General features: G+C 38.2%; 1 protein-coding gene across 1 annotated transcript in view; it reads left to right on the top strand.

The window, feature by feature from the left end:
- Nucleotides 1–25,010, top strand: part of LOC126298285 (uncharacterized) — a 200,732-nt gene that overhangs the window by 143,455 nt on the left and 32,267 nt on the right. The window contains exons 11-13 of the mRNA XM_049989584.1: nt 8,625–8,787; nt 9,488–9,695; nt 24,847–24,962. Coding sequence (XP_049845541.1) covers nt 8,625–8,787; nt 9,488–9,695; nt 24,847–24,962 — 487 coding nt within the window. The remainder of the gene's footprint in view (nt 1–8,624; nt 8,788–9,487; nt 9,696–24,846; nt 24,963–25,010) is intronic.

Below are 25,010 nucleotides of genomic sequence, written 5' to 3' on the forward strand. Positions count from 1 at the left end.
AATTATGTGCAAGTTTTGCAATTGTGGAGCACAAGGCGGTTTGCGTACCAGGAGGCTGGGATGGCAGTGTTGTAATGCATAGTGCTGTGTTAAATGTTTCACGGGTCATTGGATGGATGAGTAAAACATGGAAATTCTATAAGGAGCTCAGCATATGGGCCCAAAAATGCCAGCTTTTTCAAGGTGAAACATGAGGGGGAACAGGAGCTGCAGCAGACAGACCTACCAGAGGCACTGTCAACTAAAAGATACTTCGCTGTGTCAATGAGTAGGTTACCTGAGAAAATTGGTACCCGGAATAGGGTCAGCAACATCCAAGACCATAAAGGTCCATGGAAGTACGAGGTAAAGACCTAAGTTGAGGCAGTGGGTATGTACCCTATAAGCAGGGATGGGTAAATTGTTGATGGCAGTCACCAGGAGAGAAGAGGTGGTCATGGTGTTAACAAGGTAGTAAACTGGAAAACTGGCATCATTCAAATCCCAGATGAGTAAGCACTGTGAAGTAGTACAGCAATCAGGCATCCCTACTGTTGGTTGCTGGGGTCCAGGAGCAGTGGGATTTACAGCTGTGGCGTTCTTTATCAAAATTCTGGTGGTACCAGCAGACTGCAGTAAATTTGTGATGGTCGTCAGAGATTCAGCTATAATTGCACTGACTGGGGTAGCTGTTTTCTCCTGGACCGGTGTCACACAAATGGAGGAGGTCAGTGCACAGTGGCAGGTGTGTGAGGTTTAGGTGGGTGACACTGTAAGTGCTCCCACCTTGGAGCTCATGCATGTTAGAATCTGGTAGAAGTCAGGGGCCTGCATACTGGACGGGAGGTGGTTAGCACTGGGGCACAACTGATTTGGTGCAAACCTAGGCTTGGGGTGGTGCAGAGGGGGTGGGTGAGTAGCAGTCATGTTGCTGCCAGTGGAAACCATGGGGTAATAGTCACTGGAACACATTGCAGCCACAGCTGGGAAGGAATTCAGAGTCTTGAAGAGTTTGTTGGCCAAGACAGTGGCATTCCCCAGCAATAAATGGGCATGCAAGGCCAGAGAACCCTGTATGGGGGCAGGAATGTACATGAACCAGCAATTAGAAGTAGGCCTTTAGGGAGGATGTGTGGTTTGTTAAGTGCTTGGATGTAATCCACCAACAGAGACAGGTGCATGTCACTGCACTGTTCAGAGGATAGCAAATCATGTGCCCATTGGGACTCCAATGGTGCAAAGCTGAAAATGATGCTCTCTTTTAGTTTAGTACAGCTGCCTGGGGGGTGAGGTGCATTTGGGTGTGAAATGACAGAAATGACATCCCAGAACCTGGGAAGTGGCTAATGGCCCTGGTAGTTACAGTAGCTGAGGTAGGCTGTTCTGTAGTGCTGATAGTTGTGTGTAGAGTTTTGGAACCTCCAAAGTGTCTGTGGGCGCTGGGTGAGGAGGAATAATGGGAGGTTGGTGGTTGAAGAGACCACTGGGCATTACAGCTGGTTGAATAGCACGTTTGCCATGACAGCTGCAGGGCTGGAGATGTTTGGCAATGACATTGTAACTTAACAGTGCATGTAGTACTTCACAACATGGTATAGTGATGGAGGAAAAAATGGCAGAAAATGGGCAGGGCACACAAGGCATGGACAAAGCAATAAAATATTCACTGTGTGTGTTTCCATGAAAGATAGAGTTCTATACACAATAATGCAGACTGGTCTCAAAGTGCCAAAGCGTAAGGTGGCACATGCAGCGTGCTCAGCGGGCAGCAGGGACAGTGGTTGGGTGAGGAGGTTGGTGGGGAATGATGGTGCAAGCTGAGGATGGGGTATGGGTGATGGGTAGTGGGCAGGGATGACAAGCAGAGAGTGGAAGGTGCGAGCAGAATGTGTCCTGTAGATTTAATGGAAAATAACTGCCCTCAAAACCAGGTGAAAAATGCCAAATTAATAAAGTAAATACCAGTATGTTTCAGTACTGGGATTTGACACTTGTTTTAGAAGGGGTTACCAGTGAAGGAATGTCTTAGTGTTCCCTCCTTCACTTTTACGTGGTTGCAAGTTTCCAGGATGTCACAAATTTTACAAGAATAAATAACAATTAATAAAACATATTGAAGGAAACAAGTGAGCTGGTTTGCTCAATATTTATTTTTAAAATCTAACTGTGACAACAAAAAATAACAAATTTGCATTTTTGCAATTAAGAGGAGCCCTCACATATGTTACAGTATTTGGTGCAACAATGTCTGCTGGCTCCAAAGAACAAACACTGAAGGGGAGACATTACAGCAAAGTACAATCAGAGCAACATTCATATTGGTGAAATATGTACATGCAAAAGGGGGGAGGGTAATGGAGGCAAAGATGGACTTGCCTGGCAGTGAAGGGAGCCAGCACAGCCAGACAAAAGAAAATCATTTTTGGGCCCACTTGGCAAGAAAGGGATAAGAGAGCAACCAAGGTGAAATGGTGATGTAAGTCACTGGAATTTGTGGCAGTCACTAGACCTCTCTGCACTGAACACACTCTACTGCAGTCAGTAATCCCTGTGCTGATACCAGGAGAATGAAACAGGCATCTAGCACCAGACTAAGCAAAAACATGACAAAAATCCTTTGAGGAAACACGGCTTGCAGATGGAGCACAGGAGACATGGTGGAACTTCTCACATATGCTGAACTGTGAGGAAACATGGAAACTGAATACCATCATTAAATTTCTGCTGTTAACATGGTGAAGCAGGAGGGCTAATGGCACAAGCCACATGGCATTGTGTGAGGTGACCTGCCAAGGGCACAGCTATGAGATGTTACCTCTATGGAGCAGGAACAGAGACCAGGCAAGTAATGGTGTGGGCACTTGGCTCCGGAAAGCATGGGAGTCAAAGCTCTATGTGTAGCAGAATGACCACCGTGGGTGCTGGTGAAATGCAGTGACACATTGGCCAGCAAAGAGCTTTGTTGGTCACTGGTTTTTGGTTGGTGCAGCGTGTTGTCTTCTGCTATCAGTGGAGGCAAATAAAGAGAGTTGGCACAGTACCATAAAACAGTGACTCAAGCATTTCATTCTGAAAAAGGGGTAATATATTGTTAGGATAAAATAAACTTGATGAATATCAGTAGAATGGAGGAACAAATAAAATACTGAAGTTTGAAAGCAAGAGCAGAAAACATTGAAGTTCATTAAGAAACTGATACAATAAATATGTGACTGTACAATATTTCAACAAATGACTAATTCATCTTCAAGTTTCATGTTACATGTTACTCAAAGAGAACACAAAAATGTTAAGGATACTGTACAGTATGGATATGAGCCTTGTTACACTAATAATTGAAGCTCTTGTACTTGAAAATAGCCACTTTTGTTAGTCACAGTGGGCTGATAGTTGTTATCAAATCCTCCAAAGGGTAAAATAGGTTATCTTATTGGTCTGAAGATTTGTAGCAGGACTTTTTCTTTCCCATATAATTCACTTTAGCATCCTCATCACTACCTTTAGTAACAATTCCAGGATATTCTTCATTGCCATATAAAACTGTATCATATTGCTCAAATGCTAATTTATCTTTCATCTTTTTGTGGTTCTGAATATCATCTTGCACTTACACTGGCCTCGGCTGAAGTAACCCCATATTATGCATTTTTACTGAGGTGTTAAATATATTATCCAAATTGTATTTAACAGAAACAACAGTTTCTCACATTACTACCTAATACTGACAGAATGCAAAATTAAACTCACCTTATTTGTAACTTAACTGGTGTGAATTATCCAGACAGGAGTTTTTGGAATGTCAGAGCTGTTAACAAATTTGAGATGCCTCCAAGTCTCATTTATGCACTGCCATATCCAGTCTATGAGTGACAGTCAAGTGCTAAGTTGAAAGCGTTAAAATACTTACAACCAACTTCAACTCAACTGCAGCCAACATAATATTACTTAATGGACCCTATAGCCTCCTAGATCCTTCTTTGTAGATTGTGAATGTGTACCACCTTGTTTACTCCATGATAATGAGATAGTTTTTGCAGGACAAAAATTTTAAACTTTTTCAGATAAGAGAGCCAAAATGTCCTGCAAAGGGACAAGGTAATGCCAGCTTATGGTGCCTTATTAACATTCAGTTATGCATATCTTAAAGGGCTGCTACTCTATGTTAAAGGGCTGCTAATCTATGTTACTTCTGTGTGTAATAGTACTATTCTGGTTGGAGCCACTTCTCCTGAGTAGCACCACAATTTTGATGCCTGGAAACAGAAAACTTCTTGGAAAATAAATGATATCAGATGTAACACCACTGGTGACAGTTTGAATTGTTCACAATTTATTAAATTTATATTGACTTTTTGAATGAAAACTATCTTCTTAAATTTTCTACTTACACATTGCAAAAAACAAGACTGGCCCTTACACTGAAGTGACAGAAGTCATGGGATAGCTCTTAATATTGTGTTGGGACTTCTTTTGCCTGGTGTAGTGCATCAGCTCAATGTGGCATGAACTCAACAACTTATAGGATATCCCCTGCAGAAATATAGACATCCATAATTGTGAAAGTATTACCAGTGCAAGGTTTTGTTCTTGAACTGACCTCTCGATTACATCCCATAAATGTTCGACGGTATTCATGTCGGCTGTGCTGGGTGGCCAACTCATTTGCCCAAACTGTCCAGAATGTTCCTCAAACCAACTGCAAATAACTGTGGCCCAGTGGCATGGCCCTTTGTCATCCATAAAAATTCCATCATTGTTTGGGGACCTGGTGTCCACGAATGGCTGCAGATGATCTCCATGTAGCTGAACATAACCATTTCCAAGGAATGACTGGTTCAGTTGGACCAGAGGACACAGTCCATTTCATATAAACACAGCCCACATCATTATGGAACCACCATCATCTAGCACAGTGCCTTGTTGAAAACTAGTGACTATGGTTTTGTGGGGTCTGTGCCACACTCGAACCCTACAGTCAGCTCTCACCAAATGAAACTGGGACTCATCTGACCAGGCCATGTCTTTCCTGTCATCTAGGGTCCAATCAATATGGTCACGAGCTCAGGAGATGCACTGCAGGTGATTTCGTGCTGTTAGCAAAGGCCCTTGCATCCGTCACCTGCTGCCATAGCCCATTAATGCCGAATTTTGTCACACTGTCCTAATGAATACATTCAGCGTACATACCTCACTGATTTCTGTGGTTTTTTCACTCAGTGTTGCTTGACTGTTATCAATGCTCTACACAAATGCTGCTGCTCTTGGATATGAAGTAAAAACCGTCAGCAACTGCATTATCTGCGGAAAGAGGTAATGCCTGAAATTTGGTATTGTTGGCACACACTTGACATTGTGGATCTCAGAATACTGAATTCCTTGATGATTTATGAAATGGAATGTCCCGTGCATCTAACTCCAAATACTATTCTTTGTTCAAAGCCCGTTAATTCCCATCAGACAGCCATAGGCACATTAGAAACCTTTTCACATGGATCACCTGAGTACAAATAACAGCTCGACCAATGCACTACTCTTTTATACCTAGTGTATTCAGTACTACTGCCATCTGTATATGAGCATATTATATCTTCCTTTGCATGCTTTGTGCTTCTTTAGTGGATACAGAAGCAAGGAACAGGGACTGTTTGTGAACAGAGAATCCAGATATTAATTTATTATACATCTAATATCAAATTATAAAAATAATAGATAACTTTGTTATTGTAGGGATAGTATCAGTTGCTAACAGTAGATTCAAATGTAGAAATATATACAGATACAAAAGATTTATAGATCTGTCACTCTTCAGTATAATGTCTATTCAGAAGATGTTAAATCCTAGACTCTATGAAAGTCTTTAAGTGTTATTGAACTGGCAAAAACACAAAAAGGGTTCAGTGCATGAATGTTTGAACTGAAGCACACCTGCCACTGGAGCTCCAGAGAGGGTATGCTTGCATCTCATTGGCAGTAGCATAAGTGTTCATGGCAGTGCCCTCATAGCACAGTGGCAGCTGTAGGAAATGTGCCAGTGTAACTGGTGGTGCACATATTTCAAAGTGCAGTTGACTGGATGACAGCCAATACCACAGTGCATATCACCATCCCAAGACTTTTGTCACCTTAGTATAAAATCAGTGACAGTTCAGTGGGAGACTCCAGTGACAACACTTATCACAAATCTTACCCTTTCACTAACAACAGTTCATAAAAACATAGTCATATAAGCACTCTTCTCTAATAATGTCAATATCAGTCACATTCAGTGTGGCACAGGTCAAGAACACACCTATATAGTGCAAACTAATAAACACAGTTCTTGTTCATATCAACCAAAGAAGATCACAGTGACACTGACTGACACATGTAGACATTAACTGAAACAGTTTGGATGGCATAATAGCAGACTGGTTTGGCTTTTCTATATTTCAGTATATAATGAGAGCAGAGTGGTTTTGAACTCTTGCATAAAAACTCGTTTGCTGATTGGTATCTATGAACTTTGGTACAATGGAGATGCCTATTTGGTTCAGAAAGATTAATCCAAAAAAAGTATAATGTGGACTTTGAGAACTAAAAAAATATAATGGCTCTAATGGCAAAAAATAAATTTGTGTGTGCCCAAACTTATACGTTAAGTTAATTAATTTTAGGATATATGAAGATAGTTACTGGAAAACCTGGGCTGAGGGGTGATTGGTGATTTTTACATTTACTGGTGTTTGTGCAATAAAATACTCTCAAAACTAATGATTAGTTCATTTTAATATTTTTGTTGGACACTGTTATAGGAATTCCAGTTATGCATTACTTTTAATGAACATGGTTTTAAACAAAATTGACTATACCACTATATACAGAAAATTACCACTTAAATAATTATGTAATGAAAGATAAAGTAAGTAGAGTATTGTGACCATTCTGAGATGTATGTAATATACACATAGTATGTTTAGTCAGACACAGTTGAAATGTGAAAGAAAAAAAAAATATTGATAGCAGTAAAGCAAAAGCAGATGGGAGGTTGCAACTAGCTTTGTTTCAGTGTAAAGATGACTGCAACATGCTTACAAAACTCAAACGAAGAACTTGAAGCCAGCACACAGGTCACAGCTAAATAAATTAATTAAATTAAGAATTTCTAATGAGGCACACAGAAGTCTGCATTTATAACATAATCATACAAAATACACTGTAGACACTTATAGAATGTAAATACAATTCTGTGATGTTTCTTTTAGGTTTTTGTAACACTTGGAACGTGCTACTAGAGATATTGGTTGTTAACACCACTAACATCACTCTGTTGGTCATAGATGTGAGCAATAAGATTTCTCTCTGTTATTCTCAACTTAAAAATTACCACATAATGTCTGCCTGCTTAGCTGGGTGGTAATGTGCTCGCCTTCCCTGCAAGTGGGCCCAGGTTTGATTCCCAGCCGGGTTGGAGATCTTCTCCAGCTGGGGACTGGGTGTTGTGTTGTCCTAATCATCATTTCATCCTCATCACCAGCAAGCAAGTTGCCCAATGTGGTGTTGACTGAAATAAGACTGGCACTTGGTGGCCAAACTTCCCCCTATGGGGCCTCCTGGCCAATGATGCCGTACGCTCCTTTCCATTTTACCACATAATTACTGAGCAAAAATTTTAAATATATAAAGGAGATCAGGTAGTTCTTTGTACATTACTATACAATATGAGAACATAATTTTGAGAAAAAAGTTATAATTCTATGATTTGAATGCATGGTGTCTGTTCTTTCAGACATGTCAGAATCTGCAGCTGTGAAACATTATATGTAAACTGAAGGGGGATTGCTGCTGTCCATTGCAGTGGGCTATTAAGTGGAATCAGCAGCAACAAGCAAAAATGTGTACCCGACTGGGGTTCAAACCCAGAATCTCCTGCTTATTAGGCACGAGTGGTAACCCTATGCCATCCAGGACACAGCATTGTGGCAACTGTATGGACTATCTCAGCATGCCTCATGACTGATTAACATTCCCATTGAGTGCCACCTATCTGCAGTCCCTGTCCATTACACTCCTATTTCCTACACAGAGATTCCCACAGGAGGACAGACACCATACGCCTAGTTGGGCAATGGATCCACCTTTATCAGGGCAAATGCACAAATATGTCCAACCTCCTATGGAATCTCTGATTAGTGAATGGGAGTATAATGGGGAGGGACTGTGGATAGGTGGTGCTTGATGGGAGTGTAGATTGGCTGTTAGGCATGCCTAGATAGTCCTTGCAGTTGCAATAATGCTGTGTGCCGGATCGCACAGTGGTTATCGCACCTGTCTAGTAAGCAGGAGATCCTGGATTTGAATCCCGATCCAGTACATACTTTCACTCATTGCCACTGAGTCTGCTTAATGTCCCACTGTAGCTGACAACAGTGACCCCCTTCAATTTACACATTACAATTCTGACATTAGTGGAAATCAAGAATCCTTGTCTAAAATAATGAACACCATAATATTTAATACTGTTGATGCTATAGTACTGTAAGGAAACTGTAACATTTAAGCTATTTTTATCTAAGAGGGTATAATGTAATAAGTGTTGAATTAAGACAAAAAAATCTCCCATGATGTAAAATGATTTGTTTAATTTAACCTTTTTTCTACTTTTGCAGATAAAGAAAATACATATTTAAATTTTAAAAGGAAAGATGTCAGTGCAGACAAAATAGCTAAATGTAACTTGCCATCCAAAAAGAAAATTAATGATTTCAGTCATCATGACAAAACAAATGTAAAGATAGGAGCTGGCATACAAAATTTACTTTATACAGTTGAGTATGTAACATTTTATGGTTAATAAACTACAGCATAAAATCACTGCACAGAATAATATTTCAGTATTGAGAGGACAAAAAACTTCAAATATAGTTTCTGGTGTAATATAATATTATACGAGTCAAAAGACAAACTGAAACATGTGGTGATTTTTATATTTACTGGTGTGTGTGCAATAAAATATTTTAAAACACCCTTTTTATTATGGGGAGAGATAAACTGGAACACATGTTTTGAGATGTCATTAGATAAAGTGCAAATCTGAACACAGAATGTGGAGCAAGAACTAATCAAAGAAAAAGATAAACAAATGAAATACAATCAGAATTTTGAACCTATGACTATATTTCCAGTCTCCCAGTGACAATAGCATTTGTATAATTCCTACTCCCAAAACCTTCTCCTGTCATGTTCTTTGTACCCTTACCTCTGCCCTCCCCTCCTGCAGAATCTCACATTTGAAAAACCCTGAATGAAGAATATAAAATCTCTTGGCTTCGTCATATTTTCCGATGATTTACCAGCAGAATTAATTTACCTCATTTGTCACCTGTTTCTTATACTTGGCAGAGAGTTACCAATTTTATGTGTGATTTACTTAACTGTAACATAAAACATTTTTCTTGTGATAATATAATTGCTGCTTTATATAATCTTGCATTTAAGTGGACTCTGAGTTGAATATCTCATACTTTTGCAGGGAGCTGAAGAAGGTGAATAATAAAGCTGTTGATTCTGCAAATTCAGTAAACTTAAAGTCTGCAAAGAATTTGGACAAAACAACTAATGTTGTATGTGAGGAAAGACTAGGTTTATTAACATTTTCAGAGCTGCCTGGTTATCTGACTACTCAAAGGGAGGGAAATGCCAGTACATCAGTTTTACACTCTGGGGACATTATATCAAAGGTACAGGATCCCTATGACTGTATTTAGAATGAAGTATGAATTCTTCAGTTATGTGACTCTTTTATTGTTTACCTTATATTTATGTGACATATTTTAAATCTTTATTTGCTGTTCATTTATCTATCATAGTGGTGATTATCTGCCTGCCAAATCTATGCAGAACTTGCACCTTTCTTGGACAAACATTAGGTAGAGTGAACAATGCAGGTCTGTTCATAAGACCATAAAGCATTTCAAAAAGTTACTATATTTTACCCATATAATGGATTATTTTATATTATATCAATGGAGAGAAAGACACTGGAAGTTGTTACAAAAGCTGCAGCAATGTACTGAACTGATGCAATTTCTTGCCAAGTAAAATTAATTACAAATATAACAGTCAGTAAACAGAATACTCAAGACTTCCATCTTTTGTAACAATGATGTGATGATTTCAAACTGAATTTGAGACTGAAACACACCTGTCCAACAATATTAAGAAGTGTTCCATTAAATACCATGGCAAATGCTGTTCATGCATGCTCCTCCGTTAGGCATCCAGAATCCAGGAAGCATATGGTGGGGCACGGCTCTCTCTATGCAGTTAAAGACCACCAAAAAGATCATGAATGATGTGTACCTCAAGCAACATAAGAAGTCAGCCATAAATGACCATAATAAAACATGCAATCAGAACATATACTTTGTTACTGTTGTCACTTTTTTAAGGGCACCACACCAGTGTAAATTGAAAACCAGAGAGCCAATCATGATTAGTAAATGTCCAAGCAATGGTAACTGTGACAATATTTATAGACTGCCAGTTTCATGTTTGCCGACCATCCAGCCTACAAGGACTCCACCAATACGTTCAATCACAAACAGAGAGAAGATGCCACTGATGCCCTACCCCCCAGCTACTAATATGCTACTGAATTCTTCCAGCAATCATAGGAATATCATTGAACAAACAATCATTAATATTCACTGTTATAAATTTCTTAAATTAGCGAAATTTTGGCAGTTTACTACAGTGTGCAGCTTGTTCCCAGAAGAAGGCCTCGTCAAAAAGGCCAAAATGTCATACCAGAAGATTCCGTATGAATGACACAATACCAGTACCCAAGATTTATTAATGGTATAAATCAGATTAATTACAGCTTTATTAAGATTTTTAAGCAGTGATAAATTTGCTCTTGCATCTGTGTATGGAATAAAAACATTAGTTTATATATTATGTATATAATGATGGAATAAAAAGAATCCTTTGCCATGCACTTAAGCCTGATATGGAGCAAGGATGTACCCTAAATCAGGAATGAGGTTATATACCAGGCATACTATGTCCCGATTCTGACATATGCATCGGAAACCCGGGTTATGAAAGGTAGAGAGAAAACCAAATTGCAATGTAGTGAAATGAAATTCTTGAGAAACAGATGTAGATAAATGGTGGTTTATTTGGAAATTAGTTTTACTTGATTGTGAATTATGACAGCATGTGAAGGAACCTGCAAGATGCAGTTTTTGCCATCATAAACATACCGCATTTGATTGTAATACCAAAACAGTGAAGTCTTTTTTTAAAAGAATCTGAACTTGTTGCCATTTTATGGATTCATAAGGAAATAGGACTACTCAGAATGAATAATAAGATGCTATGAATCATTAGATTTATGTAACCATTTTGTGTTCTTGCATGATTACACCCTCTATCAGAATTGGTACCATATTGTTTTATTTTATAATTGAATCACTGAGCATAGAATTTCAAACTTTTTGTGTAGGTATTACTGCATGAGGTGTTATATTGAAACTATATGTGGCTGCTGCATTGCAGAAACAATTTCAGTCAACCGGTATGTTTCATTACAACTTATATTTGACAGATTAAAAAATGAGTTCTAACTTCATTACATATGAAGCATAAATACACTCTTTATTTCCTTCCTTAAAAAAAAAAAAAAAAAAAAAAAAAAAAAAAAAAAAAAAAAAAAAAAAAAGTTAGTTGCCTCTTATTGCTTAACTATTGAGCACTGTACGTATTCACTGTGGTTTTGAAATGATGTTCTTTGCAGCATTACACTCACATTCTAAGTATGTCCTGGTTGCCTAATAATATGATTGTTTGTACATTCGTTGAATAGTTTCAGATAGAGACTACTTTTACAGAGTAATTGGAATCAAACCATCAAACCTTAGAAAGATGCACAACTTTTGAACTTTCCAAGTTCTGGTTGTTGTTGATATTAATTAAATCATGCCAGAAAAATTTTGGACTGCTTTCCAATTACTTTTAAGTACAAGTTAATTGCAGTGTAGTTTCAAAATTTAATTACACTTATTTTTGCCTATAAAATCATGCAGTCAGATTTCAAATATTATTATGTTAATTTTTGTATAACTATCAAATGCACATTAACATCACTTCTTTCTCCAAACTGTCTGTGTTCTTGAAAGCATTAGCTTCTGAAAGAACTCCCAGATCTGCTACAGTCCATAGACGATATGACAGTTCATGTCAGACTACTTTTCCATTAGTAGTTTCTAGATAAAATAGTGTGAGCTAGAATGGTACACACTATATGGTCTAAGAAACTAAATCCAGTAGCTAGTGAATATGTAAATATATGATTAAATAATGCTATATTGTAACTGATGATAGCTCTAAGATTGCTAAATATGTATCTAAAATGATAGCAAACAAATCCTAAAAAAGTGCTAAAGACAGATTTTTTCTTGATGTGTGGGAAAAAAATGCCTCCGTACAAAAATGACAGTGTTAAGCACTCTGCAGACCATGAGCTTGATATAAATGGGTACTTACTGTTTAGACAAATGTGTCCTATCTTTGAAATGACTGACAGTTTCAAATAAAGACTTTGCTGCATCTGATATGAGCACAACCACTGTATGACATGATGACATTCTTCAGCATCATCCTCAGCTGCACTGACATGTAAGATTAATCTCATTCAAGCATGCTGCTACAGGGGTACTTTGTACACAGCTGAAAGGAGTAATACAGTGATGAAAGGTTGTGTAGTGACTGGCAGCAGCTGGAAGGTGACAACAGATACTACCGAGTTATTGACTAGTGTGTGTTTTGAAAGGAGGAAGGCTGGGTTTCTGTCTGTTGACTGGTGATGGACACTAGGCAGTGGGTTTCTGGACCCAAAAAAGCATATATTATTAAAAAAAAATGTTGACTCTATTTCAGTGCTGTTCTGTAAAGGTCAACTGCAGGACAATACCAGAATCACCACTGGATCAAAGGAAACTACATAATTTCCTGTCAAATTTCTCTCTCTCTCTCTCTCTCTCTCTCTCTCTCTCTCTCTCTCTCTCTCTCTCTCTCTCTAGTCAGCAGCATTGTGACACTGGTAGACAGGAACTCCCCAATATTCTTGCTTGCCCACCTTCTGTTTCCACTCATAGTATCAAGAACAATTAATATCTTCTGTTGTTTGTTTAATGTATGCTAATCCTCCTCTGTAATTTTTGCCTTCCATGGTCCCTCAATTATTCTTTTCACTGGATCATCGAGTCAGAGTATCAACTGACCACTTCTTCTTTTAGGTGTTTCATGAAGTATCATTTCTCTCCAGCTAATTTTTATCCTTATTTTGTAGCACCATATTTCAAATGCAACAAGACTCCTCTCCTCTCTAAATCCAATCGGTCAAGCTACATTGGCGTATATTGCAATGCTCCACATACAGGTATTCAACAGTTGTTTTTAGTTCTTTTTAGTAAATACATTTTTCTTATTATTAAAAGCATTCAGGGTCTGGGAAATTCTGCAAAATCACCTGTGATTTTAATTCCCAGATAATTAAACTTGTTCACTACCTCAGTTGTTACAGTTTTCAACTTTACTGCTGTCTTGGTTCCTTTGTTTGTACTGCAGACTAGAACTTTTGTTTAATGTATGTCTTTTGTCATATGGAATAACTCATCCATTATTCTGTCCATTGTGTTCAGGATTTTTTGCAGGTTTCTTTCACTTTATGCTGTTAGTGCTATATCATCAGCAAATCACAGCATATCTACTTTATCTCCATGAATTGTTACTCGTATGTTTACTTCTTCTCTCACTCCATTGATTGCTGGCTGTGTGTACAGGCTAAATAAGTATGGGGACAGGGAGCAACCTTGCCATTCTCCTTTTTGAGTGCTGCTTGATTCTTCTTTGTTAGCACAGTGAACTACTTTGATTTCACATATGAAGGTTTTGTATATAAGTCTTCTCTCTCTCAAGCTGATTCCTTTTTGGTATAATACATTCTAGTTGACATTGTTAGGTGCTTTCTGAAGATTGACAAATGCTATGAATGTACTTTTTCCCTTCTTCAACTGTTTCTCTATCACTTTCCTCAGTGCCAGTATTGCCTCCCTTGTTTCCACATTTGATTAATAATCCTTCTATTTGTTTTTCCATTCCTCTAAGAATAATTTTGGTGACTATTTTTGATTCATGGCACACCGAGCTCATTGTTCAGTGTTGTTCACACATCCTTGCACTATTTTTTTTTCTTTTTTTCCGTAGTGGTATTGTTTTCACAAAGTCTTCTGCTAACTCTACAGAACTGTAAATATTACATACCATGTAATGAAGTGCCATCTTATCTTTACCTTATTACTCCACTTTTTTCGGATTGTTTTGCATGTACACCACCAGCAGCTGGAGTCTTCCTTTCTCAAATGTCCTGTATTGCTTTCATGACAGGAAGACCTTCATCACCCAGCTCTACTTCTTCTTCAATTTCAATAGTCAAATTTCTGTTGTCTTCTCTGTATAACTGTTCTAGGTATTCCTTCCACTGATTGACTATAATTTCTTCACTATATATTAACACTGCATCATTGTCTTTAATTTTCATTGTTTTTGCCTTTCTTATTTTGAACAACTTCTTTACATCTATGTATGCCATGTCAATTTATCCAGCTGTCATGCTGTTATCTGTGTATTCACAATTTTCTTATAAATGGTGTTCTTTGTATTTTTGCTCTCTTATTAGTCCTGTTCCTTAAGCTGTTGTACTCCTGTGTTCCTTTTTCATCCTTTGAAGTTTTACACTATGTTCTTTCCTTCATCATATTCATGACTTCCTGAATTTCCCATTCTTTCCTAGTCCCTTGTTTCTTTTCCCCTAATACTACTTCTGCTGAGTTTAAAATACATTTCTTTATTTTACTCCATTTCTGTTTCACCCCCATGTGTTGTCTGGTATCCTCAACGGTACTGTTTGATGTGTCATTTACTGATTTTGTGTAGACTCATCTTCAAGCTTAGATACCCTCCACTGTTTTCTTTATTTCACTTTTTGTTTTTTGAATTTTAGTTCACTGCACATACTGACTACATTATGATCGCTATTGACATCAGCTCCAGGGTAGATTCTGCTGTCATTCATTTGATTCTTGAATCTTTCTCTCACCAGTATGTAGTATATTTGTGCCCTTCATATGTGTTCTGTGGCTTTCCACGCATATCTCCTCCTTGGATGATACTGGAATATAGTACTCATCCCGGCTAATTTATATCACATGCAGAACTCTCTCATTTCCTTATTCCAATCCATATTTACCAGTGTATTTCCTTCAGTTCCTTCTCCTACTATTGAATTCCAATCTCCAGGTAAAATAAAGTTTTCTTGACCCTTTATTTTCTCTGTCAATTCACTTAGCTTCTCATCACTTTTTTCTATCACTTCTTCTTTCTCTTCTGTTGTTGTCATATAGACTTGAACTATCACAGTATCCTTAGGATTAGTTTCAATTCTCACTATACGTAGTAGTTCATTGTATTGCATGAAGCCCTTGACTTTGTTTCCCAGTTCCTTCTGTAAGATTATGCTCATTCCACCATATCCTGGTCTATTGTCCGCAACTGTCAACAGCACATCAACCAAATAGACATAAGTTTCCCACTAATTGATAAAGTTACAGCATTTCCTGTTGTCCTTTGCAGCATAATACTAGAACACTGCAGTGTACCAGAATGATAATCATATTTAGTAATGTCTAGGAATTCTGTAATGAATAAAAAGGGATTTACTTCCCTCTCTTCCTCCCTTGTCTGGACACCTATGCAGATAACACTAACTCATTCTAGAACTTCAGTTAATTTGTTAGGAAACATGTATCTACTTCCCTCCACTTATTTAGTCTGAATGTTCCCACTGTGTACTCTGCAGTTCCATGAGAGGGCCTCCTTGACCAGCCTGGTATACATCCTCTCCATTTGTCTTTCCCCAGTGAAGCTGATTTCTTAATTCCTTTCACATTCATGATAAATACTGTTGTATTCTATAATAGCTCCCACATTTTTCAGCCATGATCAAACTTTCTGAGGATGACAAGATATCTAAATTTGCTAGAATGTGTACTGTTCATTGTGAGTGCAAATTCATTAATGTTAGCAACACACAAACAAATGTTTATTAGGTTAAGTGTTCTTGTCACACAATCATAGCCCGTGGAAAAAACTAAAAAAGCAAGGAGCTGAAGCAGCTGAGATGTATGATTACAGGAGGATGCTGAAAATTAAGTGGACAGGAAAGGAATTCATGGTGGGCTGCATCAGACCAGTTGGAATGCTGATAAAACAATGCTCATATTTTACATGTTATAGGTTGTATGATAGTAGCATGTATTAGTTGTCATTTATAGTTTTATAGTAAGGAAAGTTCTGGTAGAATGCAACTAATTTAGAACTAAAGGAGACCGCTCACTGAGTCTGGTCAGGTGTGTGTGTGTGTATGTGTGTGTGTGTGTGTGTGTGTGTGTGTGTGTGTGTGTGTGTGTGTGTGTAAATCATTTAGATGTTTAATTTTGAATGAAAATGTGGAATATTATGAGATTTTTCAGAATTTATGACTCAAAGAATTAGGTATTTGTCACAGCTAATTGTGTTTCAGGTAACATGATATATTTGTGAAACAATTCAGGGTATCAAATTGTTGATACTGGGACAAGAGAAAACTGTAAAAGCTCTATTCAGTGAAAGTGAATATAGATTGGGCACTATTCACTTTTCAATAACTTCTGTCTGTGGCTGACAAATACCTGTGGGTTTCTATTGCTAGTCATAATGAATCTCACAGTATCTAAAAAAAAATTGTTGTCAAGTCCATGAAAATATACAACACTGATACAGTGACTTGTATCTTCCTATAAAAGCCAGGTAACTCACACCATAATGTAGAGGAAAAATAAGGAGTTTCTAGGCCATATGGGGAACCAATGTGTAAAGCATGGGAAATCACCAGCACTTCTATGGACTTCCAGCTAGTGTTGAAGGTTTCCACATTCAGTAGCTGCCAAAATTATCCTGCAATTAACAACAACAACAACAACAACAACAACAATAATAATAATAATAATAATAATAATAATTTGATCACTACAAGATGCCAAGCATATGGTGAGCAAATATGCAGTTATCAGACTACTCATGTTTTTAATCAGTGTTGGTCTGTGAGAATGGTAATTAGTTATATACTATACTTTATTGCCTAGCTGGTATGCTAGTTGAAAATACTGTCATGTCTTCATACTTGATGCTAATCTAACTTCTGAATCAGAGGCTGAGACAGTTCTGCAACCGTGTGGGCTGCAGATTCCTTGACTTGCGCCATAGGGTGGTGGGGTTTTGGGTTCTGCTGGATAGGTCAGGACTCCACTACACCCAGCAGTTGGCTACATAGGTAGTAGTGATTGTGTGGCGTGGACTGGATGGTTTTTTAGGTTAGATGGCCTCGGGTAAGTACAGAAAGGGCAACAGCCTCAAAGGGTGCAGGGCAAAGTCAGGACATGTGGGGACCAAGCAGCAATTGGTATTGTAATTGTAAACTGTCGAAGCTGCGTTGGTAAAGTACCGGAACTTCAAGTGCTGATAGAAAGCACCAAAGCTGAAATCGTTATAGGTATGAAAAGCTGGCTGAAGCCTGAGATAAATTCTGCCAAAATTTTTACAAAGGCACAGATGGTGTTTAGAAAGGATAGGTTGCATACAGCTGGTGGTGGCGTATTTGTCGTTGTTAGTAGTAGAGTATCCTGTAGTGAAATAGAAGTGGATAGATCCTGTGAATGTTTATGGGTGGAGGTTATACTCAACAACTGAGCTAGGTTAATAACTGGCTCCTTTTACCGACCTCCTGACTCAGCAGCATTAGTGGCAGAACAACTGAGAGAAAATCTGGAATACATTTCACATAAATTTCCTCAGCATGTTATAGTCTTAGATGGAGATTTCAATTTACCAGATATAGACTGGGACACTCAAATGTTTAGGACGGGTGGTAGGGACAGAGCATCGAGTGACATTATACTGAGTGCACTATCCGAAAATTGCCTCGAGCAATTAAACAGAGAACCGACTTGTGGAGATAACATCTTGGACCTATTGATAACAAACAGACCCAAACTTTTCGACTCTGTAAGTGCAGAACAGGGAATCAGTGATCATAAGGCCATTGCAGCATCCCTGAATATGGAAGTAAATAGGAATACAAAAAAAGGGAGGAAGGTTTATCTGTTTAGAAAGAGTAACAGGAGGCAGATTTCAGACTACCTAACAGATCAAAACAAAAATTTCTGTTCTGACACTGACAATGTTGAGTGTTTATGGAAAAAGTTCAAAGCAATCGTAAAATGCGTTTTAGACTGGTATGTGCTGAATAAAACTGTGAGGGATGGAAAAAGCCCACCGTGGGTGGGTGCTTCACGGCAAGTTTAAATGTAGCCAGAACCTCTCAGACAAACAGAAGCTAAATGATGTCAAAGTTAGCATAAGGAGGGTTATGCATGAAGCATTCAGTGAATTTGAAAGTAAAATTCCATGTATCGACCTGACAGAAAATCCTAGGAAGTTCTGGTCTTACATTAAATCAGTAAGTGGATCGAAACAGCATATTGAGACACTCTGGGATGATGGTGGCATTGAAACAGAGGATGACACACATAAATCTAAAATACTTAACACCTTTTTCCAAACCTGTTTCACAGAGGAAGACCGCACTGCAGTTCCTTCTCTAAATCCTCGCATGAATGAAAAAATTGCTGACATTGAAATAACTGTCCAAGGAATAGAAAAGCAACTGAAATCACTCAACAGAGGAAAGTCCACTGGACCTGACAGGATACCAATTCGATTCTACACAGAGGACACGAAAGAACTTGTCCCCCTTCTAACAGTCGTGTACCGCAAGTCTCTAGAGGAACGGAAGGTTCCAAATGATTGGAAAAGAGTACAAGTAGTCCCAGTTTTCAAGAAGGTTCATCGGGCAGATGCGCAAAACTATAGACCTATATCTCTGACATTGATCTGTTGAAGAATTTTAGAACATGGTTTTTGCTCTCGTATCAGAATCTACTCTGTAGGAATCAACATGGATTCCAGAAAAAGCGATCGTGTGAGACCCATCTCAATTTATTTGTTCATGAGACCTAGAAAATATTAGATACAGGATCCCAGGTATATGCAATTTTCCTTGACTTCCGGAAGGCGTTCGATACAGTTCTGCACTGTTGCCTGATAAACAAAGTAAGAGCCTATGGAACATCAGACCAGCTGTGTGGCTGGATTGAAGAGTTTTTAGCAAACAGAACACAGCATGTTGTTCTCAATGGAGAGACGTCTACAGACATTAAAGTAATCTCTGGCGTGCCACAGGGGAGTGTTAGGTGACCATTGCTTTTCACAATACATATAAATGACCTAGTAGATAGTGTCGGAAGTTCCATGCAGCTTTTTGTGGATGATGCTGTAGTATACAGAGAAGTTGCAGCATTAGAAAATTGCAGCGAAATGCAGGAAGATCTGCAGCTGAGAGGCACTTGGTGCACGGAGTGGCAACTGACCCTTAACATACACAAATGTAATGTATTGTGAATACATAGAAAGAAGGATCCTTTATTGTATGGTTATATGATAGCAGAACAAACACTGGTAGCAGTTACTTCTGTAAAATATCTGGGAGTACGCATACAGAGCGATTTGAAGTGGAATGATCATATAAAATTAATTGTTGGTAAGGTGGGTGCCAGGTTGAGAGTCATTGGGAGAGTCCTTAGAAAATGTAGTCCATCAACAAAGGAGGTGGTTTACAAAACACTCGTTCGGCCTATACTTGAGTATTGATCATCAGTGTGGGATCCGTAGCAGGTCAGGTTGACAGAGGAGATAGAGAAGATCCAAAGAAGAGTGGTGCATTCGTCACAGGGTTATTTGGTAAGCGTGATAGTGTTACAGAGATATTTAGCAAACTCAAGTGGCAGACTCTGCAAGAGAGGCGCTCTGCATCGCGGTGTAGCTTGCTGTCCAGGTTTGGAGAGGGTGCATTTCTGGATGAGGTATTGAATATTTTGCTTACTCCTACTTATACCTCTGGAGGAGATCACGAATGTAAAATTAGAGAGATTTGAGCGTGCACAGAGGATTTCCAGCAGTCGTTCTTTCTGCGAACCATACACGACTGGAACAGGAAAGGATGTAATGATAGTGGCATGTAAGGTGCCTTCCACCACACACCGTTGGGTGGCTTGCAGAGTACAAATGTAGATTTTGATGTAGATGTTCACAAGAATATCTTAAAAGCTGGCACAATTAAGCAACTTGGGCTCCACAACAATGGAACTAGACCTTTATGTCATCAAGAAGTACAAATTACTCCATATTTACCAGAGAAGAGTCATATCAGTGTACACTGACAATAAACCTTGCAAATTCTATCCTTACTTCCACAAAACTCAGTGGTTTAAGATTCATTGGTGCAAAACTTTTTGAAACTTGCTTTTTAATTTTTCGGAAAATTTCTAACAATGCTGTAAGTTAATTTACGAATACAGCATCACTGTAGAGGGGCATTCAATTAACCAGTTTACATGGTTACATGACCAATAAAAATTTATTACAGTATAGTGTATACTGTATATTTCATTCAGTCCTGTTACAGCTTACAATTTAAAATTTGAACTTTAAGATGATAGTACAATTATTTTCAAAGTTGCTAAGATATTAACCTTTTATGGGCATGAAAAATGCTCAAAATTGATTTAGAATGCCAGGAAGCCAAACCGAGAGACATTTTCTGTTGACCACACATTAAAACTCTATGTACTGACAGTTATTCTCAGATGGCTTTGTTTGAAGAGCAATACTTGGAGCATTAAGTCTGACTCTGCAACAGTGTTTTATTTTATGTAGTATGTTTTTGCATTTTGTGGTTTATGACAGATTATTTTTGATTGGTATGAGAATGTAGAGAAATGCCAATGAAACTTGGACATGATGCAGTACAACATTAGTTATCATACAATATATTAAAGCTTGCAGCATATTAACATAATTATTGTGTTTAACATCTCAATGTTTACTTCTCAAGAGTATATAAGCTCAAAAGAAAATATCAAAAACATGACTTCACATTTTAAGGAGAAAAAAGCACATCTGCAAAAATATCAGCCCCTAAAATAAATCCCAAATGATAATTTTGGCCACAATTCTGAAAGTATAGTTTTTAAAAATGCAGTTGTAACTTTCTCTATTCCACAGGAGCTGCCTAATGCCCAAGTGCAATGTACTGTACAGTAGAGTGAATAAGAGGTTAGTGAAATATTGTTTTAACATTGCTAACATACTTTATTGATTGTGTCAAAATGCACAGTTTCTAGCCTGTAGTTGATGTCAGAGGTTTCTTTGCTCTGAAAATTTTTATGGTATGATTCACAAATTTATTGTAAATGAATGAAACAGAAGAGTGTGTCATTAAATAACTAGCATTTTGCTAGTTAATTATTAACATCACTGTTGTGGATTATTTTCTTTGATTTTAAAGCTGACACTGTTAAAGTGAAGTACATTTGCAGTAGCTGTTTTAATTTTCAACGTGATTGGCATGATGAAATTGTAAATCAAAAATCATTACCTTCACTTCATAATAATTCTTCAGATGATTACATTTATTAAGTTTGATTTTGTGGTATATATACAGTGTGTTCATTTTAACTGAAGACATTGAAATATCTCAAAAACTACACATTGGATCAAAGAATGTTATAACTCCAATTTGTTTGTCTTGGAGGGGGACATCCAATGGTACTACGCCTAACCCCCCACCCCACCCCATGCATGGAATGACAGGGGACAACTTTGAAATCATCAAACGGGAGCCCCATTTTCTTATTGCATATTACAGTTTTATGGCAAAATGTACATACATTCTGTCTGAATCACTTTCTTTGTTTCACCACAGATGGCACTGTAATCAAGGGAATAGAAATAGGTATACAGTTGTAATTTACAACAGCTACTCAATGGCCCTTGAATATCCAATGGCACATGGGACCCCTACCTCCATGCTGTGAAGGTCGGACAGGCCAGTATTCCATAACTTCTCATTGGAAACCTCATTCACAATTTTTTATTCCTCCAACATATCAAACAAGGGCTACTCAACACACCACTGTGGCCATGGCTCCAGGTGAATGCTACTCGTTTCTGATTAGAGTAAGTGTTTAAACATAGTACCACCAACTTTAATGCACTTAGTGATTCACTTTTCAAATAACTGGAAACAGGGCAGAAGCATATCTGTGGGAATGCCAGCACAGGCATTCCTTATGTGGTCAACCATCTCTTCACAGCCTGTTAGCACTTGCTGGTACACCTTAGCTTTCAAATACACGCAAAGAAAGAATTCTGATGACATCAAATCCAGTGACCTAGTGGGCCAATTAAAAGAGCCACCTCAGCTGCTCCACTGACCAGTCCAAACACTAATACCTCCCACGCCTCAACTGCATGCTGAAATCTCATACATTGTCAAATGTCCAGGACAACATACTGCAATAGTACCAGTAGTTCTTGTTCCAAAAACGTTCCTGTAACACACTTGCTTCATTTTCTTTTGCTGGTCCATACGTTGCCATCAGCCAACCTTGTAAAAGAACAAATGAGAGTGAGATTTCTCTGGAAAATACTTGACATACAAGACAACAGCAGGCTCAACATTTCTCCCACAGTCTCTATAAATCAGAGTAATTTCAGTTGTTTCTTCTGTGGTTGCAGCATTCATCATCCACTTTCATACCTCTTCTCCAAATGATAGACAGGTGTGTAGGCAATAAACACTGTGGAAGTATTGTAATGTTTAGAGCTGCTATCTGTTCTATGTCTGCTCAATATGTGAGCTCCGGTCACAGCATACTGCCTGTTATGATATGTCATAGTTTGCTACATGACTACAGTGGCACACTCAGTTGTCCCCTTCATGATATGTCAGAGGAATACAATGTTGCAAATGGAGTTTCCAATTATAAGTTATAAAATAGTGGCCTGTCCTACCCTCGCAGCATGGACGTGGGGTCCCATGTAACATTGGATATTCAAGGGCCGTTGAGTATCATGTTGTAAATTACGATTGTGTATCCATTTCTGTTCCTCTGATTACAGTGCCATCTGTGGGTAAATGAAGAAGATGCATCAAGCAAAAGATATTCAGGTTTTGCCAAGAAATTGTGAACTGCAACAAAAAATGGGGGTTCCCACAGAAGATTTCAAAATTACCCCCTTTGCCCTCCATCACCCATGCACTGGTTGAGATGATTGGTCAAGTGTGCTATTGTTGAATGCCCTCTCCAAAACAAACAAATTGGAATTATAACTTTTTTTTAATATGATGTGTTGTTTTCAAGATATATCAATGTCCTCAGTCGAAATGAACACCCTTTCTACAGCTGCAGACTATCACTATGAGAATATTGTTAAAATAATATTGAACATATATGTTTGTGAGGTTGATGTATAATGTACTCATATTACATACAACTTTTTGCACAAAATAATTTGTGTTCTTGAACAAGATTTTGTTACACAATGGGCAGATGTCTCTCCTCTTTCTTCACCATCAACATCCCACAAATAGGGTGGTTCTGGTTGTTATTATACTGTGCAGTACTCTGTGCTCAGGCATTAGGCAACTGCAGTGGGGCAGAGCGAGTGACCAACAACTGATGTGCATCCATGTTAAAATCTGTATACAGCCTGACAATTATTGAACTATATGAAAAAAAAACGTAAATTAGTTATAAACTATGGTGTGCACACACTTTATTCAACATGTAAATGTCACTACTGATATCCAGATAGATTAGATTATGACATATTCAATATGCTTGCCACCACTGGTGATGATGTGGTGCAGATGAACCAAACAAAAATGGTCTTATTAATTCCCATAGTGCCCCACAGCAAAACATGCAGTTTGAATGTCCTAACACAAATTCTACATGGCCTGCTGAAGTGTCAGAACATTGATGATGTCGATGACCTCCTGAATGGCTTTTTCAGCTCAGAAATGGTGTTGGGGTTAGTGCTGTACACCTTGTCTTTAGTATAGCCCCAAAAAAGGAGTCACATGTGTTCAGATCGGGAGAATATGGTGGCCAATCAAGGCCCATGCCAGTGTACTCATGGGTATCCCAGAGCGAGAATGTGGTCCCCAAATTGCTGCTCCAGAACATCAAACTCTCTCTTGCTTCGATGGACTCAAGCTCCATTTTGCATGAACATCTTATCAAAATCAAGGTCACTTTGGATAATGGCAATGAAATTATCACCCAAAACCTTCATGTACCATTTGGCAGTCACTGTGCCACCAAGGAATATCACACTGATTATTCTGTGACTGGACATTGCACACCACACAATAAACCTGTTGACGGTGAAAAGACTTCTCAAGCACAAAATGTAGATTCTCAGTCCCCCAAATGTGCCAATTTTGCTTATTGACAAACCCATCCAAACAAAAATGGTCTTATTAATTCCCATAGTGCCCCACAGCCAAACATGCAGTTTGAATGTCCTAACACAAACTGTTCAGAAGTTATGACAATTTTATTTCATATAGTTCAATATTTCTCACACTGTATCTAGAAGATCATAACTATGTACTACTAGAATTATGGCTCAAATTTTCATACTGGATAGGCTCCTGGTCCTGATACCTTGCAAGTGTGTTTTTTCTCCTTAAAATATGGGGTGAAGTTGATTATGTTTCCTTGCAGGTAGTAGGACTTTTTGGTGTAATGTTTTCTTTTACATTCATAATTTTTTTTGAAACAACAAGACATTTGCAGTGACAATCTCAGTTTTCACCAACAGGACAGTAAAAGAGATGTGGACCAGGAAGATACCAGCAACAGTTTTGTGGAAGACTTGAAATGGAACAATAAACTAAAATCTCTACAAATGACTTTAAAAACACATGATGAGGATAAGTAAGTCTTTGCATTTTGTGTGTACATAGTATTTTCATTAAAAATATG

The sequence above is a fragment of the Schistocerca gregaria genome, chromosome X (assembly GCF_023897955.1).
Source record: "Schistocerca gregaria isolate iqSchGreg1 chromosome X, iqSchGreg1.2, whole genome shotgun sequence".
Lineage (NCBI taxonomy): Eukaryota > Metazoa > Arthropoda > Insecta > Orthoptera > Acrididae > Schistocerca > Schistocerca gregaria.